This window comes from Mauremys reevesii, linkage group 8, assembly GCF_016161935.1.
Source record: "Mauremys reevesii isolate NIE-2019 linkage group 8, ASM1616193v1, whole genome shotgun sequence".
Classification (NCBI taxonomy): domain Eukaryota; kingdom Metazoa; phylum Chordata; order Testudines; family Geoemydidae; genus Mauremys; species Mauremys reevesii.
Genome location: NC_052630.1, coordinates 81,490,053 through 81,517,741, shown reverse-complemented (window position 1 = coordinate 81,517,741; position 27,689 = coordinate 81,490,053). Strand labels below are relative to the sequence as shown.

General features: G+C 41.7%; 1 protein-coding gene across 2 annotated transcripts in view; it reads left to right on the top strand.

Annotated features, from left to right (window-relative positions):
- PRKACB (protein kinase cAMP-activated catalytic subunit beta) overlaps positions 1-27,689 on the top strand; it is a 116,973-nt gene that overhangs the window by 27,280 nt on the left and 62,004 nt on the right. Inside the window, exon 1 of one of the 2 annotated variants that reach the window (XM_039483967.1) lies at positions 8,635-8,655. The exons of the other annotated variant lie outside the window; for it this stretch is intronic. Coding sequence (XP_039339901.1) covers position 8,655 — 1 coding nt within the window. The 5' untranslated portion in view covers positions 8,635-8,654. Of the gene's footprint in view, positions 1-8,634; positions 8,656-27,689 lie in introns of those variants that run through there. 2 annotated transcript variants of the gene reach the window in all.

The window sequence follows — 27,689 nt, the reverse complement described above, 5'->3', positions numbered from 1 at the left end:
TTGCCGTGTAGCCAAGTCTTTAGTCAAAAGGAACTCATTAAATTCTACCTAGAACACAATCTGTAAGCAATGCAGCTCATACAGCCACCACCAGTGTAACATGCTCACAGTAAAATATACCACTTGATAAACAGGCAGCTGAATTCTGCACTAACATCAGTTTCTAGGGGGATTTAAAATGAATCCCTAAGGGAAGTAATCTTGTCTTGAGAAACAAAGGCATAGATGACTACAATGGTATCTGTATTTTAAAGAAGTAGTCCCAACTTCCATGTTTATATATAAAAGATTAAATACTGACCTTGCGGCTGCTGCAACAAAACCAGCAACAGCAATGGAAGAAAATGTTAAGAAAAAAAATCCTAGTGTAGACAAAGTCCTGGAAGAAGTGTATCAGTGTGCTTGCCACAAATTTTCAGCATATGATCTCTTAAATAAAGTTGAATTTCCTCAAGATTTTCAAGTAAATTTGTTAACTTTCTAATCCTAATCAATTAATTAAAAATTGGCCTATAAAAAGTTAGAACCCACAAAATTATGATTTTTTGGGCCACTTTAAAAAAATACAAATTGTAGAAAGTAATAAAAATTGGTACACCATGACAGGGTGTCCATGTGTCTAAACAGAGTTATGTGATTTCATTTTAACAGAAAGAAACAGTTATTAGTGTTGTTCATTGTAACTGAATCCTTATGTATTTCTGTTAACTGACAGAGATTGTGATTAAAGGCTGCTTCTTTCTCTGACTCTGTGTGTGGAAGCCTATATGAATAATGTAGGAGAGGAGAACCACATTAGCTTTTAGCACTTGCCCCCAATAACTTTCTCTGCATCTGAAACTGGGGACTAATTTGCTAAGCCAGAGGCTTTCGTGTTTTGTTGGACAAGATCTTCGACAAAGGAATGGCTACTCTGTCAGAAACTAAGATCTTTGAGGAAGAAACATTGCTTTAATGAAGACCAGGGCCTCAGTGAAAGTGTGCAGTCATAAGACTCCAACTGCCATAATAATTACATGAAGACCAAAGTCTTCAACAAAGTACCCTATTTTTTTGAAAATGTTCTTTGTGAAAGCGTTCAGTGGCACTGTTAAAGAAAATGAACAAATGAAAAACAGGTAAGTAGGTCCCAACCCAGGATACATATGACAATTGGTTCCCAAGATCCTCCTGGACTACATAGACCACATAAGAAATGACAAGCAAACATGAAGACCAAAAATGGAAAGCACAAAATTAAAACAATCTCACCAGACTTAAATTTTCATTTAATAGTTCTTTAAAAAGTTCGAGACCTTAATGGGTTTCATAGAACATACTTATTTTGGGGTGAAAAACTCCATTGCTTGATAAGTGTTTTATTTTAAATGATTGAGATGAGCGCTGTTCAGGATTGGATCTCTTGAGCCAGCTGAACAGGTTCATAAAGGGCTGCATCTTCAGTATAGCAATGATTCCTTTCATGAAGAGCAGGATCTTCATCAAAGAGACTGGCTGGCTTAGGAGCAGATCCAGTGGGGATTCTAGTATATCCACCCATCTTCCTTCCCAAAACCTAAATGTGTATGTACTGTCACTGAACTGAACAAAAGGAATGATAGTGGGGGAAGGGGAGAGTCTTATCTGTTTGTGATGGTGTTGTTTAGGGAAGAAAGTGGTAAGAGGCTAGCATCTCTCTTTGGAGCAGAGTTAAGGTTGTGTTCTTCGAGTGCTTGCTCATATCAATTTCAGTTAGGTGTGCACGCGCTGCGTGCATGATTGTCAGGAGATTTTTGCCCTAGCAACACTCGGTGGGTTGGCTGAGGCGCCTCCTGGAGTGGCACCTTTATGGCGCCAGATATATGCCCCGGCCGACCCAGCGCCCCCTCAGTTCCTTCTTGCTGCCTACTCCAACAGAGGGGAAGGAGGGTGGGTTTGGAATGGATATGAGCAACACATCTCAAAGAACAACAGTTACAAAGGTGAGTAACTGCCTTTCTTCTTTGAGTGCTTGCTCATATCCATTCCAATTAGGTGACTCCCAAGCCTTACCTAGGCGGTGGGGTCGGAGCGAGATGTGGAGTGAAGGACTGCTGAACTAAATGCAGCTTCACCCATGAAGGTCATTGGAACTGTGGAGCACAGCTTAGCTGACCTCCACTCTCCCTAGCATTCACTTTAGTACCTGTTAATCATTTCTAATTAGTTGTTAATAGTTGTGAATTACTTAGTATCAGTATAGTTGGTTTAATTAGTGGGGGGGGGAACGGGGTCTTCTCCCCTATCCCGGTACCCAGGCACATGCCTGGGTCTCAGGGCTTCAAACCCTGCTCGGCTTGCCAGAGGCTGATGCCAACGGGGGACCCCCATGACTCTTGCCAAGGTGTCTGGGGGAATCCCACCAAACAGACAAGTGCTGCATTTGCAAAGCCTTCAAGCTGAGGACTAGGAAGGAGCGGGACTTTAGACTGAAGCAGTTCCTTATGGAGGTGGCACTTAGCCCGGTCCCTTCCTCCGCGCGCTGAGACTCGGCACCATTGTCCTCAGTGTGGAGTGCCCCTGTGGCACTAACTGTTCCAGCACTGCGTTCGGATTCCACCAAAGACTCGTGGCGCCAAATCTCCCCGACACCTCCACCACTCTGGTGCAGGTCTCTATCTCCGAGCCAGAAGAATAAGCATCCCAAGCAGGTGCCGGCCACTTCTTGTTTGTCGGTGCGACAGCTGCCGGCGCTTCCTGCACCACAGTTGGAGCCACGTCCATTGCCGGAGCGGATAGGACAAATATCGGCTCCTGCTCCATCGAGCAAACGAAACCCTTCAGGAAAACGTCACAGCTGTTTGTTGCTGTGGCAGACCGGATGAAAGGCCTTCCGGTCTCCTCTCAGCGCATCTCGTCCTGGATCACATCATGCATCCGTGCGTGCTATGACTTGGCTGGTGTCCCATCTCCGCACCTTACCGCCCACTCCACGCGGGCTCAGGCTTCATCCTCTGCTTTCCTGGTGCACGTGCTCATTCAGGAGATATGTAGGGCAGCGAATTGGTCATCAGTGAATACCTTCGCTGCCCACTATGCGATACTGCTGCAGTCCAGGGGTGATACTGCATTTAGTTCAGTGGTCCTTCACTCCACGACATCTCACTCCGACCCCACTGCCTAGGTAAGGTTTGGGAGTCACCTAATTGGAATGGATATGAGCAAGCACTCGAAGAAGAACAGACGGTTACTCACCTTTGTAACTGTTGTTCTTTGAGATATGTTGCTCATATCCATTCCAAACCCGCCCTCCTTCCCCTCTGTTGGAGTAGGCAGCAAGAAGAAACTGAGGGGACGCTGGGTCGGCCGGGGTATATATCCGGTGCCATAAAGGCGTCATTCCAGGGGGCACCTCAGCCAACCCACCGAGTGTTGCTAGGGTAAAAATCTCCTGACGATCGTGCACACGGCACCCGCACACCTAATTGGAATCGATATGAGCAACAGATCTCGAAGAACAGCAGTTACAAAGGTGAGTAACCATCTTTTCTGTCATGTATGATGGTTGTGCGAGTGCTCAGGTGCATCTCTCTGGATGGAAGAATAGAAAGTATGGGCTGTAGCCATCCTTAACTTTTCATTTTCTTCCTTTTTAGGCTGTCTGTCAGATTATAGGTGGGGGAATTGTGCCACCTATTATTAAGGCTGCTGAACTTTTTCTGTTATAAAATATGGTTTTCAGCTGCTTACAAATTTGCCAAACTTTAACTGTTTTACATGCTGGATTTCTGCCTAAGGCTGATTTTCGGGGGGAAAAATGTCAACCAAAGTAGTTCAGCCATTTCTGAGAATGAGGCTGGCAAAAAATACCTTGTCCATGTTAAATTTTAGTGACATTTTCTTTTAAAATCCCTTCATGCTTTGGAGCAAAGTCTTGAAATTTGGCCTTGTATGAAGGATGTACCTTTTGCTGTCCCTGTGAAAATCTGGCTAAATTTGGCCCAGCTGTAAGCCTTTGAAAAATTGTAGTTTCTACATGCTTAGTAGACTTCTGAAAATTTCGCTGTTAAAAATCAAAGATGATTTTGGCCTTACTGAATATGCTTCAGACTCCTGCATCTCCTCGTGCTGACCAGACTGTGCATGTGCCATCCCATCATAGCTCCTGCATATGATCTGACTTTGCCTGTAATGGCCGCTCCCATATGTTCTGGACTGGGTTGGGGGTCTGGAAATGAAGTCCGTCTCTCTAGTGCTGTCAATTGCACTTCCCCCCGCTACACCACACTGGCACCAAGGCAGTGTGGCAGAAGAAGTTGTCTGATTTAAATGCAGGGAGGACAAAAGCCAGACGAGGGAAAGGAGTAGATTGAGACAGGGAATCTGGCTTGCTGGGGTGATGAGGGCAGAACCTGGGATTGGCTGGGTGGGTGTGTGGTTGGGGAGGGGGAGAGAAGGGAACTGGGATTGGGAGCCAGAGTGGGGGAGGAGAGTTTGGAACTGGTTGGGCAAGAAGATTGGAGCTGAGAGCACCTGAGGGAAATGGTGGGGAAGGCAACTGGGAGCCAATTGGCTGGCGGGAGAACACTAAGATTGGGCAAGGAGCTAAGGTAGAGGGAGAGACTGGGACTAGATGAGGAACCTGGGGAGGGAGACTAGGACTTGAAGACACTGCAGGGGTGGGTAAAGAAACAGACAAGATTAGGATCTGGCAGGGGGAAACTGAGACTAGTCAAGCGGAGAGGGAGAGATTGGGGGAGGAGGAGGAAGTTGGGACAGTAAGGCCTAAGAAGGAGATATGGAGGCTGAGATGAGAAGCCTGCAGAGTGGAGACTGGGTCTGGATAGGCAAAAAGAATAACACTGGAACAAGGAGCCAGGTGTGGAGATGAGACAGGACTGGCAGAGGGACAGGTTAGAGGTTAAGTGGTCAGGCTTTAGGGGAGTGGACAAATGTATCTGTACCCACACACTCTCCTCCAGTGGCTAGAAGCCTAAATACTAAGAAGGGTGAATTGGAGTGCCTGTTATTAAATAAAGATATTGCTATAATAGGCATTGGGAGAAAGTTGGTGGAATGAGGATAATCAATGGGATATGGTAATACCAAGGTGCAAAATATATAGGAGCGACGCAGTATGTCGTGCTGGTGGAGGAGTGGCACTATATGTGAAAGAAAGTATAGAGTCAAATATAGTAAAAATCTTAAATGAATCAGATCTCTCTGAATAGAAATGCCATGCTTGGAAAAATAAGAGTTTAGCAGTAAGAATATACTTCTGATGAGGAGGAGGATGGTGACTGTGAAATGCTTATGGAGATTAGAGAGGCTACAAAGACAGAAAACACAATAATGGGGGATTTCAACTGTCCTCATGTTGACTGGGGACGTGTCACCTCAACAAGGATAAAATTTCAGGATACCATAAATGGCTGCTTCGTGGAGCAGTTCATCCAGGAAACCACAAGATGAGAGGCAATTCCAGATTTAGTCCTAAATGGAGCACAGGATCTGCACCTGTTGGGGGCCTGCAGTGGGGATCCCAGGCGTGCTGAGACCGGGGGGGCTCAGGGCTGGGATCTCAGGGCTGGCAGACAGGATCCCGGGGGAGTTTAATCGTTAACAGAAACCAATAAGCATCAAGTTTATCTGTTAACCGGTTAAACTTTTACATACCTAATGGAAACTTTTTAAAAGCACCATAATAGGGCTCAAACTAAATGTATATCCCTAATAATAATTAATAAATAAAAATAACAAAAAAGCCACCCGACTAAACAGCAGAGTGAAAGAGGTGGTTATATTTTTGAAGGATGAGTTTTTGTCTCTAATGTCAAATCCTAGTGAGGAAAACAGAAAGGAACATAAACTCTGGCTAATCAAATGTAAAATATAATAAGGCAGGCCAAGAAAGAATTTGAAGAGCAGCTAGCTAAGTACACAAACTAATAGCAACATTTAAAAAAAAAAAAACGGAAGCAGGAAGCCTACCAAACAGTTAGTGGGGCCATTGGATAATCAAGGCACTAAAGGAGCATGCAAGAAAGACAAGGCACTGCGGAGAAGCTAAATGAATTCTTGGTCTTCACTGTAGAGAACATAGGGAAGATTCCCACATCTGAGGCATTCTTTTTAAGTGACAAATCTGAGAAACTGTTCTAGATTGAGGTATCAGTAGAGGAGGTTTGGGAACAAATTGATATTACTGTTTAGTTTAAGTCAATAGGATAAGATGGCATTCACCCAAGAGTTCTGAAGGAACTCAGATATGAAATTAGAGAACTACTATCTGTGCTATGTAAGGTATCACTTACTCTGAATTCATCTGGTGCAGAGGTTGATTTATCTAATGTAATGATGATTTTTTTTTAAGAGAGTCCTAAACATTATCCTGACAATTACAGGCCAGTAAGCCTACCTTTGGTACCTGTCAAACTGTTTGAAGCTATTAGTAAAGAACAGAATTATCAGACACGTAGCTAAACATGATATGTTGGGAAGAGTCAACATGGCTTTTGTAATGGGAAATCATACCTCACCAGTCTATTAAAGGATGGCAACAAGCATGTAGACAAGGGTGATCTAATTGCTATAGTGTTCTTGGAGTTTCAGAAAGCCTTCGACAAGGTCTCTCACCAAAGGCTCTTAAGTATACTAAGCAATCATGGGATCAGAGTTAGGGTCCTCTCATGGATCAGTAGCTGCTTACAAGAGCGGAAATAAATGATGGGGGAATAAATCGTTAGTTTTCACAATGCAGAAAGGTGAATAGCAGGTTTCCCCAAGGATCTCTATTGGGACCTGTGCTATTCAACTTATTCATGAATGATCTGGACAAAGGGGTTGAACAGTGAGTTAGCAAAATTTTCAGATGATGTAAAATTACTCCAGATTTGTTAAGTCCAAAGCAGACTGTGAAGAGTTACAAGTGGATCCCAATAAACTGGGTGACAAAAATGGCAGATGAAATTTATGCTAAGTACAAAGCAATGCACATTGGAAAAAGTAGTCCCACTACTCACACTATATACGTACAAATGATTGGGGTCTAAATTGGCTGTTACCACTGAAGAAAGAGAGATTCTAAATTATCTGAAAACAACTGCTCAATGTGTGGCAGCAGTCAAAATATTGAACAATGTTAGGAACCATTGGGAAAGTGATAGATAATAAGACAGAAAATATCACAATGCCACTATATGAATCCATGATACGCCCACACTTTGATTATTGTGTTCAGTTCTTGTTGACCATCTCAAAAAAGACATTAGGCAACAAAAATGATTAAGGGTATGCAACAGCTTCCATATGAGGAGAGATTAAAAAAAGACTGGAACTGCATCTTAGAGATGACTTAAGGAGGAATATAATGAAGGTCTGTACAATCATGAATGGTATGGAAGAAATGAATAGGGAATTGTTATTTACCCTTTCACATAACACACAAATTAAGGGTCTTAGGGTGAATTTAATAGTCAGCAGGTTTAAAACAAGCATAAGGAAGTACTTAACACAACACATGATCAACCTGTGAAACTTGTTGCTAGGGGATGTTGTGAAGGCCAAAAGTGTGAGTTCAAAAAACAATTAGATAAGTTCATGGAGGATAGGTCCATCAGTGTCTATTAGCCAACATGGTCAGGGATGTAACCCCATGCTCTGGGTGTTCCTAAGCCTCTGATTGCCAGATGCTGGGACTGGATGACAGGGGATGGATCACTTGATAATTGCCCTGTTCTGTTCATCCCCTGTGAAGTATCAGGCATTAGTCACTGTTGGAAGGCAAGACACTGAGGCAGATGGACCATTAGTCTGACCCAGTGGGGCCATTCTTAGTTTCTTAACCTTCATTTTTGTCACTTCCTAACTTTAGAGTACTTGACTTCCCAAACTGAATGATGACGTTTTAATGAAGGTGGTTTTTGTTTTTTTTGTAGGCAGGATGTTGGAGTCATGTGACTTATCTAAATCCGTACTTCTCAGTCACTTCAGTGATCTCTTTGTATATTCAGAGCAGGCAGCTCAGTCAATCTCTTCAAAGATGACATAGTTTTGAGACAATCATCCTTCTGCTATTAACTATTTCTGAATCTCCTACCAGAGAGAGCATATCTTTTGGAGAGTTTAATAGTAGCTTTTTTTTAAATAATAAAAATGATAGCTGGCACTTTTTAATAGCACTTTCCATGTGAGGATCTTGAAACTCATTGCAAATGTTTATTAAACTTGTTAAGTAACTATTATGAAGTTGAATATGCAGAGACGTACAGAGGAGACTTCTTGAGAATTGTATAACCGTGTAGTACTGTTGCCAAATGACAGTGTGTATTTTGATTTTTGACTCATATATTTAAACTGGCAAGCCTATTACAACAGAGAAGCATAACTTGTTGTACCTCAATTAGGATATAAATTCATTTCACGTTTTTCTAAGTGCTTATTAAGTTAGTGCAAAAAGAGAAATTGCCCTACATGTGCCACATGCTAACAATAGTGATATTTTAAAAAATATTTAAATAGACTCTTGAAAAGTGCATTGCAAACTATTGCCTTTTTGTCACTATGTATTTCCAGGTAAATTGTCTCCAAAAGGGGTCATAAATTATCCATTGGTCTCCTTGGCCCAGTTTCAAAGAGTTGAAGTTGAACTGAAGTGACTTGTATAAATCCTTACTTCTCAATTACTGCTTCTGCAAAGTAAGCAAATTAAAGAGAATTCCTCTCATTTGTCATGTATGGTTTTGGAAGTATTTTGATATCTAAATGAAAATGGAATATACGCTACTTATAGTGAGCTCAGAATTACTTTGTGGTATTTCATTTTATGTAAACATTTTATGAATTTTTCATTTATAATCGATAATGAAATTTTCATTTTTATTTTTTTATTTTTTTTTTTATGTGTAGATATATAAAGTGTACCTGTTGTAAGCCTTTGGCAGCACATACAACATTTGTATAATGTATCTGTTAGTAAAAAATAAAAAAACCTTAGCCAATAATAAAACAACAAAACAAAACCAATTTATCTTACCAGCCATTCCAGCATGGTAAAACACTGGGCCTTACAGCATTCCCCCGATGGTCAACAAACTGCTGCGCTTTTTAATCTGAAAGGGAAACAGATTCCATAATTGACACTCTTCCATTGAGCTCCTCCTATCCCCAGGAATCCAAGTTCAAATTTTTGCAACTTGTAGCAGAAGCTCAACCCATTTGATCTCAATGGTTATGAATCTATGTAAGGAAAGGCAATCTCTAAGGTAGCCAGGACCTAAATTATATAGGGCTTCCCAGATCAAAGTTCACTCTGCACTTAGAAGCCAGTGCAGTCTAAGGAGAACAGGTGAAATGTCTGCATGGCTGGCACCATGTTAGCATTTGAGTGAGCAGATATGTTCTACACTAATTTAAATAGTTTTTTTCTGGAAAGATAGTCAAATGTAAATAATATTGTAGCAGTTTAATCTGGGAGTCAGAAAAACAGGTATACTTGAGCTGAGTACTGCATCAGAGAGACTTGTTAACCTCCTAACCCAAGCACATGATAAAATGAATATTATTCACCCCAGGAGTACCTCTAGATTGCAAGTATTTAGGTGAGTGTGATCACAGACCCCTTAATACAGAGTGCTGCCAACTGGTGTAGTTTCTCTTGCCAAACAGCATTAACACCCAAGTCTTCTTTTTTTTTTTTTAACCTCCTTTGTGCTTCGGCCCTGTGGCAAGAAGTTTCACAATTTAATTACACATTGTGTGAAAAAGTATTTCCTTTTAGTGGCTTTGAATTTCCCATCTTTAATTTCATAGACTGTCACCTTGTATTTGTGCTATGAGACTGGACAGTTCTGTTTTCCCAATTTACTTTCTCTATACCATTTTGTGTGTGTGTGTGTGTGTGTGTCTATAAAAATAGATATAAATTTTCACATCTCTTTTCTAAGATAAACCATCCCAATCTTTTCAATCTCTCTTCATATGAGAGTTTTTCCATGCTCATAATCCTCAGCAAAGGGGACTGGACTTGATGACTTCAAGGTCCCATTAGCACAACATTTCTGTGATTCTCAGTGGTAGCAGATTACAGAACAAGGAGTAATGGTCTCAAGTTGCAGTGGGGGAGGTTTAAGTTGGATATTAGGAAAAACTTTTTCAACTCAGAGAGTGGTGGAGCACTGGAATGGGTTACCTAGGGAGGTGGTGGAATCTCCTTCCTTAGAGGTTTTTAAGGTCAGGCTTGACAAAGCCCTGGCTGGGATGATTTAGTTGGGAATTGGTCCTGCTTTGAGCAGGGGGTTGGACTAGATGACCTCCTGAGGTCCCTTCCAATCCTGATATTCTATGATTCTATGATTTTTTTTTCCAACTCCTTTCTGTGAATTCCCTCTAATTCTGTAATATTTCTTTTGAGATGGCGTGGCCAATACTGGATACAGTGTTCAGATGAGGCTGCACCATTGATATATATGATAGTAAGATATTGTCCATCCTATTCCTTATGTATTCTAACACCTTGTTTGAGTCGTCTGCTTGATGTACTCATTTTGCATGCCATTGCACAGAATGCTTTTTCAGCTTGTAGCTATTTCATAATGCAGCTGTTTTTTAAAGCACTGGGAACAAACTAAAAAATATGTGCAATACCATGTGTGCATGCAGTTCAGTGATATTTTTTTGAAAGTAATGAATACAATCTATCTTGTGCACAGAGGTCGATTTGGGGTGAAGTTACACCACATACAAAATAAACGTTTCCCCCATGAGAAGTCACTCACAATAGATTGTGCAGATGTTGAAAAGATACTCTTGCATCCTTTCTGGCATCCTTGGGCTCAGGTCCACCTCACTGGAGTCAGAAAACATCCATGCAGTCTGGTGATCTCCTTGTGCTTGGCTTCCCCTTGGAGAAGCATGTATGCCCCTAGGAGCTGCAGGGATATATCGGTTGGAGCTGGGTAGGAAGCCCGCCAGCCCCACCAATCCTTCTCCCCTCCCCCCCCCCATCACCAGCAGGGGTCCCGGGCTGTGCGCTGCGGCCTGGCCCCCAGCATGTGCCACTGCCTGCACCCCACCCCACCCCAGTGTCAGTGGAGGTCCCAGACCACATGCTGCCTCTTCCCCAGCACCAGCAGGGACCCAGGCCGTGTGTCACCACACACCTCCCCTCAGCACCAGCAGGGGTCCAGGGCCATCCCCCAGCGCTTGCTGTGCCCGCAGATTGCTCCCGCACTGAGCACCCCCAGCCCAAGTTTTTGTTAGGGATATATAGTAAAATCATGGACAGGTCACAGGCCATGAAGTTTTGTTTACTGCCAGTGACCTGTCCATGAACTTTACTAAAAATACCTGTGACTAAAATATAGCCTTACTGATGATTTACAAGCTTTAAGTACAGACTTTACATGCTATCCTTCATGGATAAATAACATGAAAGTGGTGTATAGTGAGTCTGTCAGGTTTGAGACAGGAGTTGCTTGTAAAGACCTTTTGCCAACCACCTTCTCTCCCCCTCTCTCTGCTCCCTTTGGTATTGCAAAATGTTTTCTTTATTCCAGTGCAAAGGCTTAAGGAACATTTAAAATTGAAATACCAACTCTGTAAGGGGCTTGTTAACAGCAGTATCTGATGAAGACCTGAACACCCATTTGTTCTCCAGAAGGAATGCACTCTTTGGCTTATTACAGAATTTTACGTTTTCTTTCCCTCTGAAAATGGTGCTCAGTAAAATTATGATAATATCTTCCTTAACTTTTGTCCTCCAACCCTCTGCCAAATAGGAAAGAGTTTTGCTTCCTAAGAACTCGAAGAACCCACAATGTGATGTTGTAAGGTATAATTTTTCTTTCCAGTCAAAGAAAGAAAATCCAAGGACACATTTGTTCTATCACACCCAGGATGACCAAGGTTCTAGATTCACTTTAGCTCCTGTAAAGAGATTAAGGTTTACATTGCCCAGTTATACAAATTAACCAGCAAGTACCCTATTTTGTTTCACTCTCCAAAACAATCAGGGCTTTTTTTAGCTCGTTTCTGTGTCCACCTCCTGGTGGAGTGTGGAAAAGCATCTGTTAAAAGGCAATCCACATGGCAGTTACTTCACACCTTCACAAAACATTACAGAGCTAACATATTGGTAGACATCTCTGTTTGCATGCAGAATCTTTGGGCGGTTGGTTGTGCTTTGATTTGGTAGAATTGCACTCTTACCAGTCCATGCCTGATCTGTGGGGTTCATGATTCTTCCCCCTACCCCCCAAAACTGGTAATAAGAACCCTTCTGCACAGACAGCAGCTGCACCACAGAAAAAAAACAGTTTCTTAACAGGTACTTGTTTTTCTGTAGTCTGCCTATATCAGTGTAGACATCCACCAGATCATACAAGTTAGGATCAGAGATTTAATCTCCTTTTCACACATCTCTTGTATGCAGAGAGGCTGCTTGGGGAGGTAGGGAGCCTTTTGTTCACATTCTGAAGGAGATCTCCATTTTTTTTTCTCCCTCTAGCTCTTTAATCTCGAAGGGCTATAACATTAGTAAGAATGGGTTGTTACGCAGTTCTTCCAGCTATAAAATCTGTGGGCTAAGGTGAGAGCTGTTAGGAGGAGCTGAGTCAAAGGCATAGAAAGTATTCAGTTAGGTAACTGGCTGCCATTTTTCTAAATGTTACTCCTGAGGGAATTTTGCGTCACTGTGCGTGCACAGAATTCATGTCCCCCACAGATTTCTTTGCTTCCCTGCAGAAAAATGACTTCTGGCGGGGAGGCAAAGGGCAGCCGCAAGAGCAGTCCCATTCCCCTCCCTGGCAGTGCAGATAGGTTGATTTGGGTGCCCAGAGCAGCTGGTAGAAATGTAAATTACCACTGGGGGGGGATGGATAGTCGTGCGTTTGAGAGAGTGACACTCTGTCCCTCTCACTTGCTATTGCGGCATGCTCGGCATGGAGAGGCAGGGCTTTGGGGTGTTTCTGAGGAAGTAGGAGTGGGGCAGGCTCTGTTCCCCCTCAGGAAGAGCAGAGTGTATACTCCAGAGGAATTCTGCACCACTGCACAATGCAAAATTTTGCAGAAATTAACGTGCACACAAAATTTCCCTTCCCACACAGAAATGGGCTGCAGTGCTGCTAGCTGCCAATTGGGGCCACTAGACCTAGCAGAGCCCTGCTCACACATAGAAGACACTACTGTGGGGGAGGGAGAGGAAGCTAGAGGGTTCCCGTGAGCTGCAGTTCCCAGCATGCCCTGATGAAGGGCGAGGGTGGCACACAGGAAACTCCAGGCAAGCCTGGTACCACATCAGGCTGTTTCTCCCTCTGGATCCCTGGGCTCTGGGAGGGGAGGGGGTAGGTATCTGGGCTGGGGGGGTCTGCAGATGGGCTCTTGGGGGGACAGGGTTCAGGTGTATTGGCTGGGGGGGCCATGACGGGGCTCTGGGGCGAAGGGGTTGTGGGTTTCTAGCCCCCCCAGCTGGACTTTGAGGGCAGGGGAGGGACAGAGAAACAGGAACTGGGTTGTCCATAGGGGTTTGTTTAACTCTCTACTCCTGGAGGAATTTTTGTGTGTCTGTATTGTTACAGACATACTTGCTCTGAGGTATTTTGAAATAAATTACCAAAATAATTGAAACTGGCTTGATTATGTAGTGTTATCTTGACAAATAAAATATGCAGAATTTTAAAATATTGTGTGCTGAATTTTTAATTTTTGGTGCAGAATTTTTATTTTTTTAGCGCAGAATGCCCCCAGAAGTAAAATGTCAAAAGAATGCACTGCTCAGTTTGGGCTCAGTTCTGCAAATCTTTGGTACTTGTATGAATGCTAGAAGACCCATTGAAGTAAAGTTGCTAACTTTCTAATCACACAAAACCAAATACCCCTGCCCTGCCCCTTTCCTGACACTCCGCCCCCATACGCTCCATCCCCCCTTCCTCCGTTGCTCACTCTCCCCCACCCTCTCTTTCACTGGGCTGGGGCAGGGGTTTGGGTGCAGGAGGGGGGCCTGAGGGCTCCAGCTGGGGGTGCAGGCTGTGGGAGAGGGCTCTGGGCTGGGGCAGGGGGTTGGGGTGGTGGGGTATGGGCTGGGGGTGCGGGCTCTGGGTGGGACGGACCAGAGATGAGGGGTTCAAGGTGTGGGAGAGAGTTCTGGGCTGGGGGGTGCAGGCTCTGGAGTGGGGCTGGAGATGAGGTGTTTGGGGTGCAGGAGGGGGCTCCAGCTGGCGCAGGTGGTTGGGGTGGGGGGGTGTGAGGGTTCCGGCTTGGGGTGCGGGCTCTAGGGTGAGGCTGGGGATAAGAGGTTTGGGATGCAGGAGGGGCGGGGGCAGGGGGCTGGGGTGCTGAAGAGAGTTTGGAGTGCAGGGTCCTGGCAGCGCTTACCATGGCTTCCAGGAAGCAGCTGCCAGGTCTCTGCAGCCCCTACACATATGGGGGGCTAGGGAGGCTCTGTGTGCTGCCCTCGCACGCACAGCCGCTACCCCCACAGTTCCATTGGTTGTGGTTCCCAGCCAATGGGAGCTGCGGAGCTGGCCCTCAGGGCAGCGGCAGCGTGCAGAGCCTCCCTGGCCACCCATGCATATAGGGTCTGCAGGGACCTGGTGGCTGCTTCCAGGAATTGCGCGGAGCTAGGGCAGGCAGGGAGCCTGCCTTAGCTCCTGGCCCCCACTGTGCCGCCGACTGGACTTTTAGCAGTGCGGTCTGTGGTGCCGACCAGAGCTGCCATGGTTCCTTTTCAACCGGGCATTCTAGTCTAAAACTGGACGCCTGGCTACCCTAGCAGTGACTATTTGAGTAAGAGTTTGCAGAATCATGCTCTGTATAACTAGTATACAATGCGACAACAGGCTGTATTTTCATTAAAAGAGAAATGGGGTTAGTGTTGACAATGCTGTGAGAGAACCTGTAGTGAAGAGTTGTACACAGCGTGATGTAGGATGATTAGCTTTACAACATGAATTTTTAATTATTTTAGACATGATATGCTATTCTGTTTTAAAAAGTGAAACTAATTATAAATATAATTTCAGTTACTATGTGTTCTTGCAATTTAAAGAAGTGGGTGAATAGTTTCAAGGTTATTTGATGAGACTTCTCTGTTTCAGCTGAAAATTAAGTTTTGTCAATTAATAACTGAATTACTTTTTGAACCAGATCAAATATTATTTAAATAATTATGGAAAAATCAGTTTGTACAGTGTAACTGAAATAGCATAATAAAAAGCTGTTCATTACAAAGGAAAGCAATGTTTTTATTTAAAAAAAAATAGATATTCAGATTCTCTACAAGTCTTACTAGATTTTGGAAAGTAAAGTTCAAATACATAACTTTGTCTTGAAACAATGATCATAATATGTTCTTTAGAATAAAACAAAATATTTATATTAATTATATTAAAAACATAAACTTAGTTTATTTTTTCTCTACACTCTGATGGAAAATACCAATAATCCCCTTTCATTGTTGCTGAAAACCTTTCATTGGCATTCTACGGTTTTTAAAAGAGTAAAAGTACAAATAACAGTTGATGGCTGTGGAGTGGATAGATGCTGGCAAATTGTCTCTTTGCTAGGCTGTCATTCATGTTACAAGATAAACCTACTAAGGACTTCTGTCTGCTCTCATGGGTGAAGATATCAGCAGGGCTTCTTGAGTGAATTGCCTTAGTTTTGTAAGTTATTTAATACAGCTTGATATAAAGCTTTTTACTTCAGTCTGGCTTATTTTATGTGCAGAATATGGAGATTTTTACAAAATCTTTTAGAACTCTATTTTTTGAATTTGTATTTATTTTCTTAATGTAAGCGCTGAAGCAAGAGGTGCTCTTTAAAATGAAATTACAAATGAAATATATAGTGCCACAGCATCTTAGGCAGTTTACATTAAAGAAAAGAGATTAAAAATTTACAAAATACAAGTCTAAAAGTTTCTCTCTATATTTGTATCCCTTTCCTGTACTAAGAATAAGTGACAGAATAAATTAATTACCCATTTTTGAATTGATATTTTTTTCTATTTTTGAATGCGTTCAAGAAAGAAAGATGACCTGTCTTTTAAATGTTTTGACTCTTGTAGCTCCTCCTAGTGGCAAGTGAAACTTCCACTCGGAACTGTCTGACTTTCAATCTATATATGGCTTTACTTGACACCTTTTCAGATTTTCCATGACACTTTCTTAAAAGCAGCTCTTACAGCCACTAGTAGGAGCAAAAAAGCTGAAAACTTTAAATGCCTATCTTTCCAGTGAAGTCAGTAGCAGATAGAAAACAACATTCATAAACAGGAAAAATAGGATGTAAACATTTTTATGCTTTGTTTTTGTTGTCTTAAGCTATTTCTTTAGAATAAATAATATACCTGCAAATACTAAGTTTAAATGATTAAAAGCCCTTTTTTGATTCTCCTTTATGTAATAAGTCCATATAAACTTCAAACTGAAATTTATTTTAACAGAAAAATCCCCCATATTTGAAAATTGTAGGATTGATTACTTCATTTATTTTCGTTTCCTCCCCGTTTAGAAATTATTGAAGAATGTACTTAAAACATTTTACAAATGCGAAGATGTGTAAGGGAAAATGGTGGTAGTGGGTGGGCGGGAAGGTTAGATCAAAGGCCCATCCACTTTTCTAGTTAGTATCTTATTAAGGAAAATTGAACCCAAGTTGCTCAGTGAGCAATTAGAAATTTCATAAGATAAGTGTTTCTTCCCTGTGAATAAGCTGTTTAAATGATTGTTTAGCTGGTGTTTGTATAGGACTTTGAAGATGTAGAATAGCAAATCAAAAATACATAAAGATTTTATAATAGAATATTGTTGACTCGTAAATCATAAACCAAAAAGTTAGTAGTAATAACTGTATTTTTTTAATTTTTATCTAAGTGCAGACTTGTAGTTGATTTATACACCCTAGAGTTGGGGACAGCAGCAACACAAGTCAGTTAGCCCTGCCTTTTAACTGATCGATGTTGTATTGGGATGGTGTTTGTGCGTGTTAAGTGGCACTACCCAATTAGCAAGCATAGTGGTTATTCTTTTAGGACATGTAGAACCTAGAGGTGGCCTCGTTCATACCTATTATATGTCAGGTATGGGTCCATAAAGCCACACCGTACTTACAAGGAACACTGTCCAAGTTTTCTCTTCCACATCTCAGGTGTTGGACAAGGTTGGATTGTAACAGCTTTACCTTTGCTTGGAGAGAGCTCTGTTATTGTCACACACAATACCTAGAAAACACCAGTGGTGGTCAAAAGGGAGAGATGACAGCCCTTTCTAGAGGAGCCTGTTATATAGGGGTTAGGGTGGTGGGATAACAGGTTCTCTTTCCCAATAACAGCAGGGAGGCCCAGATCTCCAGATCACAAAAGTAAATGTCCCGGGCTTCAGAGCAGTGAGAGACATGAATGTACTTTCTAATGGGTGAAAAAGCACGTTTCCTTCCTTTAATTATGTACAAAACCCTTGTGAGCACTGACTTTTTCCTTTGGGTAATTTCACATTTTAATAGTTAAGTTTTTAAAAATCCTGTATACATCATGGATTTCATATACATCATTCTATCATGGCATGCAGAGATGTACAAATGTATGAAGGAAGTACTCCAGTTTGAAAGAAAAACAAATTGTTGTTTTTTTTTTCAATTATTTGGTCATAAACAGCTACCCCTTTTTCCTAGGGAATGTGCCAGGGATTTATGGTAATTCACAAACTAATATGCAAAAGCAACATTAAGGATCCTGTGGGACACTTTTCAATAGTATTTTGTTTCTTGTTTCTGGAGACAATGAAATGTTTACTGTGGCTGATGACACGATAGTTCTAGTTTATCTGGAATTTATCATGACACTTACGCACAAGGTTTAAGACTACAATTAAAATTTAGTAGAATGTAGGTAGTGACTACTTCTAAACTTGGGAATTGTAGAACATTAAAAAACTGTTAAGACAGTTTCTTAATATCTTTTCCATTCAGCAGCTATTCAGACATTTGAAGTGGTTTATTGGATTTTTGCTTCCCTCTAGTCCTGTCTTACGTACACACTAAAAGTGCCTGTTTCAAAGAGCAGATTATCTCCATACAGCAGATGAATTTCATGTCCTATTTCAAATTCTTATATTTAGCTGATTACGTTGGATAAGTGTGGTTGCTTGAGTAAGATTTATTGACTGCTTTATCAGGAAGGTCTGATTATGACCTGAATTTATGACCCAAATTTGTGACCCAGTATTATTTCTAACTCCTGCTTTCACACACTTGGTTATGGAAGCAAAACAATCTTTTGGAGCTTAACAGACAAAAATACTGATGATATGACAAGTGTTGCTTCACTTCAGAGGTGGAGTACTTTACTTATTTGGATTTTTAGGAGACTACAAATCAAGATTAAATGCTATTTCAGAACATGTGTGCAACATGTTTTATGACAAAAGTCTACATTACACCAATTTCATTTTCAGTGCTTGTTAGAGGAGCGGACTTAATACAGTGGAAACAAAATATTACGACGAGTCAGAATGGATCAAAGCAAGCCACTTTTCACAGTTTGTCCCAGCTTCATCCAAGTTCTGCTAGGCATTGAGAAACTTCCTCCTTTTTATTATTGTACTTGCATTTCTTATCTGCTTTGACTTGGTTCCACTCCACAGACTAATCATTCATCCAGTTTCAGTGACTTTTGCCAACTCGGAAAAGTCTGATTACCCACAGGCCTTCATGGCTAAGCCTAATAATTAGGGCACTACCAAATTCATGGTCCATTTTGGTCAATTTCATGGTCATAAGATTTTAAAAATGGTAAATTTCATGAGTTCATCTATTTAACATTGAAATTTCACAGTATTGTAATCGTAGCAGTAGCATAGCTGGGGGGAGAGCGGGGTAGCGGTCTCTCTCCCACTGAGCACAAGTGGTGCCTTTTCAATTTCTTGACGCCTTAATTTTTACTCACCCGGCGGCGCTCCGGGTCTTTGGCAGCGGGCCCTTCACTCTCTCCGGGTTTCTTCGGCGGCACTGAAGGACCTGCTGCCGAAATGCCGCTGAAGACCCGCGAAGTGAGCGAAGGTCCCATCGCTGAGGTGCCACTGAAGACCTGGAGTGCTGCCCCGTCAGTAAAAGCGCCGCCGGGTGAGTAAAAGCGCTGCAGCGGGTGGCGGGTTTTTTTGTTTGTTTGTTTTTTTAAATCACTCCCCCTGTTCCCTCCACCTGGCTACGCCACTGATATCGTAGGGGTCCTGGCCCAAAAAGGAGTTGGGGGGGGCGGGTCACAAGAGTTTTTGTAGCTGGGGGTTGCAATACTGCTACCCTTACTTCTGTGCTGCTGCTGGCGGTGATGCTGCTGTCAGAGCTGGGCAGCTGGAGAGCAGCGGCTGCTGACTGAGAGTCCAGCTTTGAAGGCAGTGTCGCCACCAGCAGCAGCGCAGAAGTAAGGATGACATGGTATGATATTGCCACTCTTACTTTTGCACTGCACCCTGCAGAGCTGGGCCCTCAGTCATCAGCCGCCACTCTCAAGCCGCCCAGCTCTGAAGGTAGCAGTGCAGAAGTAAGGATGGCATGGTATGGTATTGTCACCCTTACTTCTGCACTGCTGCTGACAGGGTGCAGCCTTCAGAGCTGGTCATCTGGCCAACAGCCGCTGCTGCTCTCTGGCTGCCCAGTTCTGAAGTCAGCACAGAAGTAAGGGTGGCAATACCGCGACGCCTCTACAATAACCCTGTGACACCCTCCCCCCCCGCAACTCCCTTTTGGGTCAGGACCCCCAATTTGAGAAACACTGGTTTCCCCCTGAAATCTGTATAGTATAGGGTAAAAGCACACAAGACCAGATTTAACGGTCCATGATGCATTTTTCATGGCCGTGAGTTTGGTAGGGCTCTACTAATAATATCTGGGTTCACAGGTCACGTGACAGGACCCACAGTAGTTTCATTAAATGTAAACAGTACTGTTCACCCACTTGTAAATGTTGCACATTTTGTTTAAATATCAAAAACATGTAAATCTCTTTTGATGAGAAACAGAGCAAAGCAGAATGAAAAATGAATTTAGACTTTTTATGTCAGACTCCCATGTTGCTGAGTCACAAGCGTCTTTTCAGAAATAGGCTCTGAAATGCAAATTTTAATTAACAATCCTTTATTTTAAAATTTCAGTTTGCAGATAAAAGGGAAGGCTTTGTATATTAATTTTGATTGCCTTGTTGAGCAAAATAGGTACAGTTTTTCTGTAGAAATTGAACCACTGTCAAGAAAGGTCAATAGTTAAGCCTATGATGCTGCACCACATCCCCTATAAAACTGTATCTAGTTTATATTATTAACTGATTTTAGGGTCAGTTTAAAGTTTTATATTAATTTTATTGACTCTTATTTGAATTTTTGTGCCACTTGTAATGCTTTGTGTGCCATGGAATGTGGCACTTGTATTCTTAAATTGTCAGTGATAATCTAAGAAACAGAAATGTTGACTGAATATTGGAAATTCCAAATATTTAAACATTTATTGTGGAGGTATTCTGCTATCTCTTTGATGGCTCTGAGAATTTTTCTTTTACAGTGTGGATATACAAGTTTAAGTAGTTAAATTTAAGATATCTTCCTATGATAACATTTATTTTAATCCTCCTAACTTCATCCAAACTGAAGTGATCCATCTGAAGTTTCATAGGCATGGTCTTATTATGGGGTAGAACTTCTCTGGAAAGTTGTGGGGCATTGTACAATGCATTGGTAAGACCTCATTTGGAATACTTTGTACGTTTCTGGTCATCCATGTTCAAGAAAAATGAATTTAAACTGGGACAGGGGCAGAGAAGAGCTACTAGGATGATTGGGGAATGGAGGGCCTATCTTATGAGAGGCGCCTGGAAAAGCTTGGCTTTCACAAAAAGAAGGCTGATAGGGGTTATGATTGCTCACTGTAAATACAGTTGGGGGTGAGGGGGTGGGAGGAAGGGGTAAATGCCACAGAGGGTGAAGAGCTATTTAAGCTAAAGGATAGTGTTGGCACAAGAACAAATGGGTGTTAGCTGTTCATGAACAAATTCAGGCTGGAAATTAGAAGAATGTCTCTAACTGTTAGAGGGTAACGTTCAGGAATAGATGCCTGATAGGAGTTGTGGGGGCAAATAGCTTAATTATTTTTGAGAAAAAGCTGGAAAAATTTGAGTGCAGTTGTACAACGGCATGGGTCAACAGCACTGTGGCTTGCTTCCAGTTTATATCTTATGTCCCTAAAGCTCGTGTCATAGTGTCAGCTGGCCACCAGCAGGGGGTCAGGAAGAGATTCCCCTTCCCCGATATACTTTGGGAGGCTGCAACAGACTGTACCCCTGTATTCACGCCTTGCACACTATTGTAATAATTTTTGTACAAAGTATGCCTGTGAGGTATCATTTGAAAACTCATTATTTGCTGGTCACTATTGTCCTGGTAAAACGTGTAGCAACACTGTATGTAATGTTTTAGTAATACATGTACAATAAAATATTATAACATGTTCCAAGTGGGGAGTGGCCTAACCAGTTCCTCAGAGACAAAGGGCACACTAATGCCTCACCAAGGTGTAAACAAGGTCAATGGGCCATTACCTGCTAAATGGCCATTCTTTGGCAGGAAATGGGGAAGGGAGCCTGGGAGAAAAATCTACATTTTAGAAAGAAACAGCATGGTGTTCCTATCCAAATGGACTTTTGTCTCCCGAATCTCAGTTGGAGATGCTTCTCAAAGGACATAGAGGACTATAAACGTAAGGTGACTAGACATCCCATTTTTAAAGGGACAGTCCTGTATTTAAGCCCCCCTCCAAGTGTCCTGACTTTTTCTTAAAAACAGGCAAATTGTCCCATATTTTCTGTCTCCCGACCCTATCAGTGCTGGCAGTTCCTGCTGCGGGCTGGATCCTTGTTTGCTAGACGCCCACCCACCAGCAGTGAGCGGGGAGGGTCCAGTGACCGACGATGGGGGTGCGTGTGCAAAGCTGGTGACAGAGCGAAGCTGCAGCATGCGGGGCCAGGCCTCTCCCTCTGCTGGTCCATCAGCGCAGCTCCTGCTGCGTGCTGGCTCTTGGCCAGCAGTGCCCCAGTCCTCCACTGGCTGTGCACTGTGAGCTGCAGTGGCTGGTGAGTGCTGGCAGACGCCAGTCGGCATCCGGTTAAGTGTTGCCTCTGCTGCCCACCCATCAGCCCTTTATGTGCTTCCCTTCTCGCTGTCCTCTCCCTGCTTTGCTCCTTCACCTCCCCAGCCCTGCTGCTCCTCCATATCCCCTCAGCAGGGCGCATGCTGCTCCCAGTGCTGTGCGGAGAACCAGCCCCTGGTCAGAGCACTCAGCTCACCAGCAGCCTGGCTGGCAGACTCCTTCCTTCCCCCACTGCCTCTGGCTGGGCCAGTGCCCTGGGAAAAACGAAGACCCTCTGGCCCAGGGCACTGGCCAGGAGGAGCTGAATCCTGCGTGTGCTAAAGTAGGTGGTACTGGGCATTATCTCTTTCAGGAGCTTGGCTGGCTGCGTCTTGCTCACATTCTCAGGGTCTAATTGATTTGCCATATTTGTAGTAAGGAAGGAATTTTCTCCTAGGTCAGATTGGCAGAGTGCTTGGGGTTTTATCACCTTCCTCTTTAGCATGTGGGTTCTGGTCACGTGCCAGGATTATCTGTATATATCTTATTTAATAATTTCCCTGCCATTGCAGGGGCCTCAAGAAGTGGTGCACCTCAGTTCCTCCTATTTTCTGCTTGTGGCACATAATAATCTAGCCTCTTGTGGATCTCTTTTACTTTGGTCTTATTTCCATTGTTGGGTTTAGTGTGAGGGTGCTAAGTGTTGCTGGTGACCTGTGATATACAGGACAAGATGATTCTGGTGGTCACTTCTGGCCTTAAAGTCTGATTCTGACTACAAAGAAGAGAGAAATTCCCAAGCAAAAAACAATGTTTAAGCTTAAGGTCCTAGATGTCTGAGTTTCTTTTGGGGGTGAGAAAACTTTGATCATGGAAACTTTCTTAAAATAAGTTATCCTGGAAACAGACAATTGAAGGATGCTGAACAGCCGTAACTTTCCCCCTACATCACGGCTTACAGGTCAGTCAGTTACAAGGAAGAGAATCCTGTCCTCAGAGATCACATACTGTCTTCACATCACTGACTGCAAACAAAGAAATGATCTAATGGTAGTACTTTTAGTCATTATTAGGTTGACTGTACACTACTATAGCAGTTTAAAATTAATATTCAGAAATAATAAATTTGAAGTACTTATTTGCTTTCTGGGTCTTGAGTCTAGGGTTCACATTTTCAAGGTTTCACCACTTGAAAGCTATACATTTAAATGTATCTTAAAATGAATGGTTGGATTCTCATGTAATTACTTGACTCCAATAGCAGGGGCTTTAAGAACACCAATATCAGACAAAAAAGTTGCAGAAGTTGGCAACACTGTTAGGGACCAAAAATTAAATGAGTTGATGGTATTAGTTCATTTTCTAATAGGTATGTGTCCATACCTCATTTCATACAAAATAGAATTTTGGACAATCTCAGCAGAGTGGTGGATGATTGAATTGTCCTGGAGATGGAACTGATGCCTAGAGCAGATTTCTCAACTTTTCTCTACCTGTCAACCCAAAGCCAACTCTTGTTTTTTCCTAAAACCCAATTCCACAATACTTTGTGATTGCATCCCACAGTCATTTGGAGTTACTGCAAGAGACAGTGCTGTAGGTGAGATATTAGACGGTGCTGGAAAACGAATGCTGGGTTTGTGCTACTAAGTGGGTACTGGGTTGTGGTATGCTGCATGCAATAGGTGCTGAGTTAGGGTTTGAGGAAGTACTTGATCTGAGGATTACTAAGTCAGAGGTGGTAGGTGCTATGGGTGGGGTCAGAGTTCATGGGTGCTGGGCGTTTTGGAGAGGAGGAAATAGGAAGGACATCCTAGCTTCCTTCTCTCGCCAGAGTTGACTCTTTCAATTGTAGATTTCTTTTTCTTCTCCATCCTACTGAAGTGTGAGGAATGTATCGCTTAAGTAAGGTGTAGAGCAATCTTCAGCGATACTGCCACAGGAGCCAGGCGCGGTTGGGGGAGTCATGTTAAAGCTGAGGTGGCAGCTTTAAGAGGCGGTGACATGCTCGTTGGGTTTTAGTGGCCTTCTTCTAACAAACAGGTCAGTTTTTTCTTTTTAATGGGGGATTTTGCCTACAACCCAGCTACCCACATGTGACTAAACTTGAGATCATGATTCCTAGGTAGAGAACCTCTGTCTTAAAGGCTATTTACTTCAAGATAGAAGTGAAGCCCATTAGGAGAGCTGTCGATGGGGAAACTTATACTCCTGCTGTTCGGGTTGTAATGTTCTGTGGGCAAATTAAGAGCCTAATTGTCTTGGATTGTAAATTTAGCAAATTCTTAAGAGCTAAACTGAAAGGGAAAATAATGCAAATAACTATTAGCTTGCTCTTTATTATCACATGCTGAACACTATACAGTTCAGGTTTTACCTTTTTTTGCTTCTGTATATTCTTGGCTATTCAAAATTATCTTACTCATTCCTTTTGTAGCCACCATGTAAAATTGAAATGTTTAATGCTACTGGAACGTGACAGCCTGTATGCTCCCCTAGCATAGGTGGATTTACTAAGTAAGCATTTTTTGTCACTGACTGCTGTAGTTAAGCTTCCTTGCAGTAGATGCCAGTAGAGCTCTTCCGAATTAAAATAGAAATATGATCACCATTTCCATAGCAACAGTTTCCTCTGAGCATTACTATTTATAGAAGTACTGCAGGCCCAGCTTTACATTACTCATCACAGTGAAACTTTCTAACAAGGGTTAAAATCTTTGTGGAAAAGATATTTTTTGATCTAAAACTGCATGGATTTAATCTCAGGCATTATTAAATAGTGGGATTATTTATTTTGCTGTATGTATTTTACTTATAGGTATTTCTGTACCACTCATTACTGTAGTATTTTTATTTTTATATTAAACAGTCTTTTAAAAACCTACTTTAATAGATTAACAGGTTGATTATAAATCTTGATTGGAGTTGAAATTTGGCATGTTGCGTCTAAAAAGGGGAAAATATTATGTACAGATAATCTTTGGCTAGGATTTGGTTTTTATTACCATGTTTAATTACTAATACTTTTACAGTATGCCAAAACCAGCATGCCAACTTTGGGCATTATTTTCATGCATTTAAAATGGAAAACAGGTAAAATATGTAGAGTGTTAGCAAATACTGTCCATTTTGCATACAAAAAAGCAAACTCCACTCTCTCAAAAATGAAGCATTCTTTGTAGATAAGCAGTATCTGCCACTCCAAAGAGTAGCCAACCTATCCCCCCTACTCTCTCTAGTCTCTTTTGTAAATTGACAGCTTGTGAAGCATAAGCAAGGTTGCACTTGTTCAGATACTTGCTACTAACACTCACTAAAATTTTCTAAGAAGAATTGTTATTCTCAGTTATAAAATAGTAATGTAACTATTTTGGCTTTATATGACTTCCTCAGGGCTTTCAAACACAACTGGGAAGGGATTATTACATAAAGACATGAGTAAACATATATTATCACACCCACACACTTTAGTATTCTTATTATTATACAGTATACAAAATGTTATAAAATTAGGGCATATAATATTGCCTATGGTTTAACAAGTTGTAATTGTGTTAATGCTGCTTGTAAAGGGACCCACAGCATTTCGTAATTCAGGTATGTTAAACAATTTCCCCCTTTTTATAATTTCCCATTATTATATAATTCGGTGGTAATTGTTGATGACATCTTTTAAGCAATAAAATGTTTTATCAGTCAATGGGAGATTTGCTAAATTGGCAAGATTCATGGGTTTTCAAAAATTCATGCGCCTTAACCAACATAAATTTGATTGTGTACATGAACTAATATATTTGAATCATTGTTCCACCCACAGGGTTTTTTGTTTTGTTTTGTTTAATAGAAAGCCTTTGCCCTGTCCTGTAGGGCCTAGGAACAATTGTACCTTAAAGTGAAGAGATATATGCTTAATCAAGGAATAAAACTATTTATCTTCAACAAACAAACAAAAATACAACCCCAAAACTGTCCCCTTTGCAGGAACCCTTCAGTATGAATAATTGGATGATTCACCTTCCTCAAATTCCGGGTATAGGATAGGTCCACTTAAGAAAAATGCAGATATCCAAGAAGTGCCACAGTATCTCTTTCTTTACTGTTGGATGAGGGCAGAAATTGACAAAAGAAATCTAATGATTTTAACTGGAAGGGAAAGAAACTGAAACGGGTACACAGTTTCAGTTTGGGGGGGAAGGGATAGCTCAGTGGTTTGAGCATTGGCCTGCTAAACCCAGGGTTGTGAGTTCAATCCTTGAGGGGGCCACTTAGAGATCTGGGGCAAAAATCAGTACTTGGTCCTGCTAGTGAAGGCAGGGGGCTGGACTCGATGACCTTTGGTCCCTTCCAGTTCTAGGAGATAGGTATATCTCCTATTAGTAGTAGTAGTAGTACTTCTCTCTTACAATAAAACTAAAACATGCACAAATAACGTAGGCAGTCATGTGGTGATTCAGACATGTTGTATGCATCCACCAAAATATTAAGATTCAGGAGCAGACTAAAGATCTACAGATCAGTTAATTAAAGCTGAACTGAAATTATTTTACAGCCCCCACTGTTTAAGAGCCTAACAATTAACATATACCATTTTTCAAAGTAAACTGGAGGATATTTCTTATCGGAGGATACCACAAACACCTACTGGAGCAAAGAGCTGCATTTATCATATAACTTAGGTGTTTGCTATGTCAGCTGTTCTTGTAGATGAAACAGTGAACTTTGAAATTAACTCCTGGCCAGTAAAATACCTTTGGTGGTTTTGATTTATGGATGTATTTGTAACTGTTAAGTCTACTTGTGTGTTCTGTTTACAATTTAGAGCTTTCTTTTTTGACAGTGTTGTATTTATTGAAAAAACATTTAGTCTCTTTTAAGATTCGAGTACATAACAATGAATCTTAATGTTTATATATACTTTTATGGTGAGAGTCTGCAGATGGTGCTGTTTACACATAGCTGTACAAGTTGCTGCAACTATTGTATTGTAATTAAGATTCATTTTGGGGAGCTGTTGCAAGCATTAGGAGAGTTTGCTCTCTGCCTTTGTCTTTAATTGGATTCAGTTCTTGGGGGAGAGCTGCTCCCTGGAATTAGGCATTGTTTTTTTGGTTGAGTTTCCTGAAAGAAAATTGCCTGTGTGTGTGTCTGACCACCTCTGTTCAAAGACTGGGGTTTATAGTGGAAGTAAAATAAACTACTCTAAGGAAATACTCGGACTCCTTGTCACTGATTTCTCCTCCAACAGGAGACTGACCTACAAAGACATATTTATATTTTTTTATAATTGTGATAGTTAATATCGATGTTTATTTTTAAGCATATTTTTTTATTTTTATCAATTTAAATTTTCACAGTTGCAGGAAATTATGAGAGGGGTTAGACAATAATTATTTAATGACAGACATTGAGCTTCAATAAATGTAAAGCTTTATAACTGTTAAAACACACATTGTCAAAATATACAAAGTAAATATCATTAAATTAAACTCTTAGGTTATCAGTTTTCTTACTTTGCCTGTCTGTACATTTCAATTATCATCAATAAAAATTTTGTTTTGTTGGTTTGTGAGTGCACAACGAAATCAAGGTGTAGTAACAAAAATCTAATCCTTCCAAGTGCACAT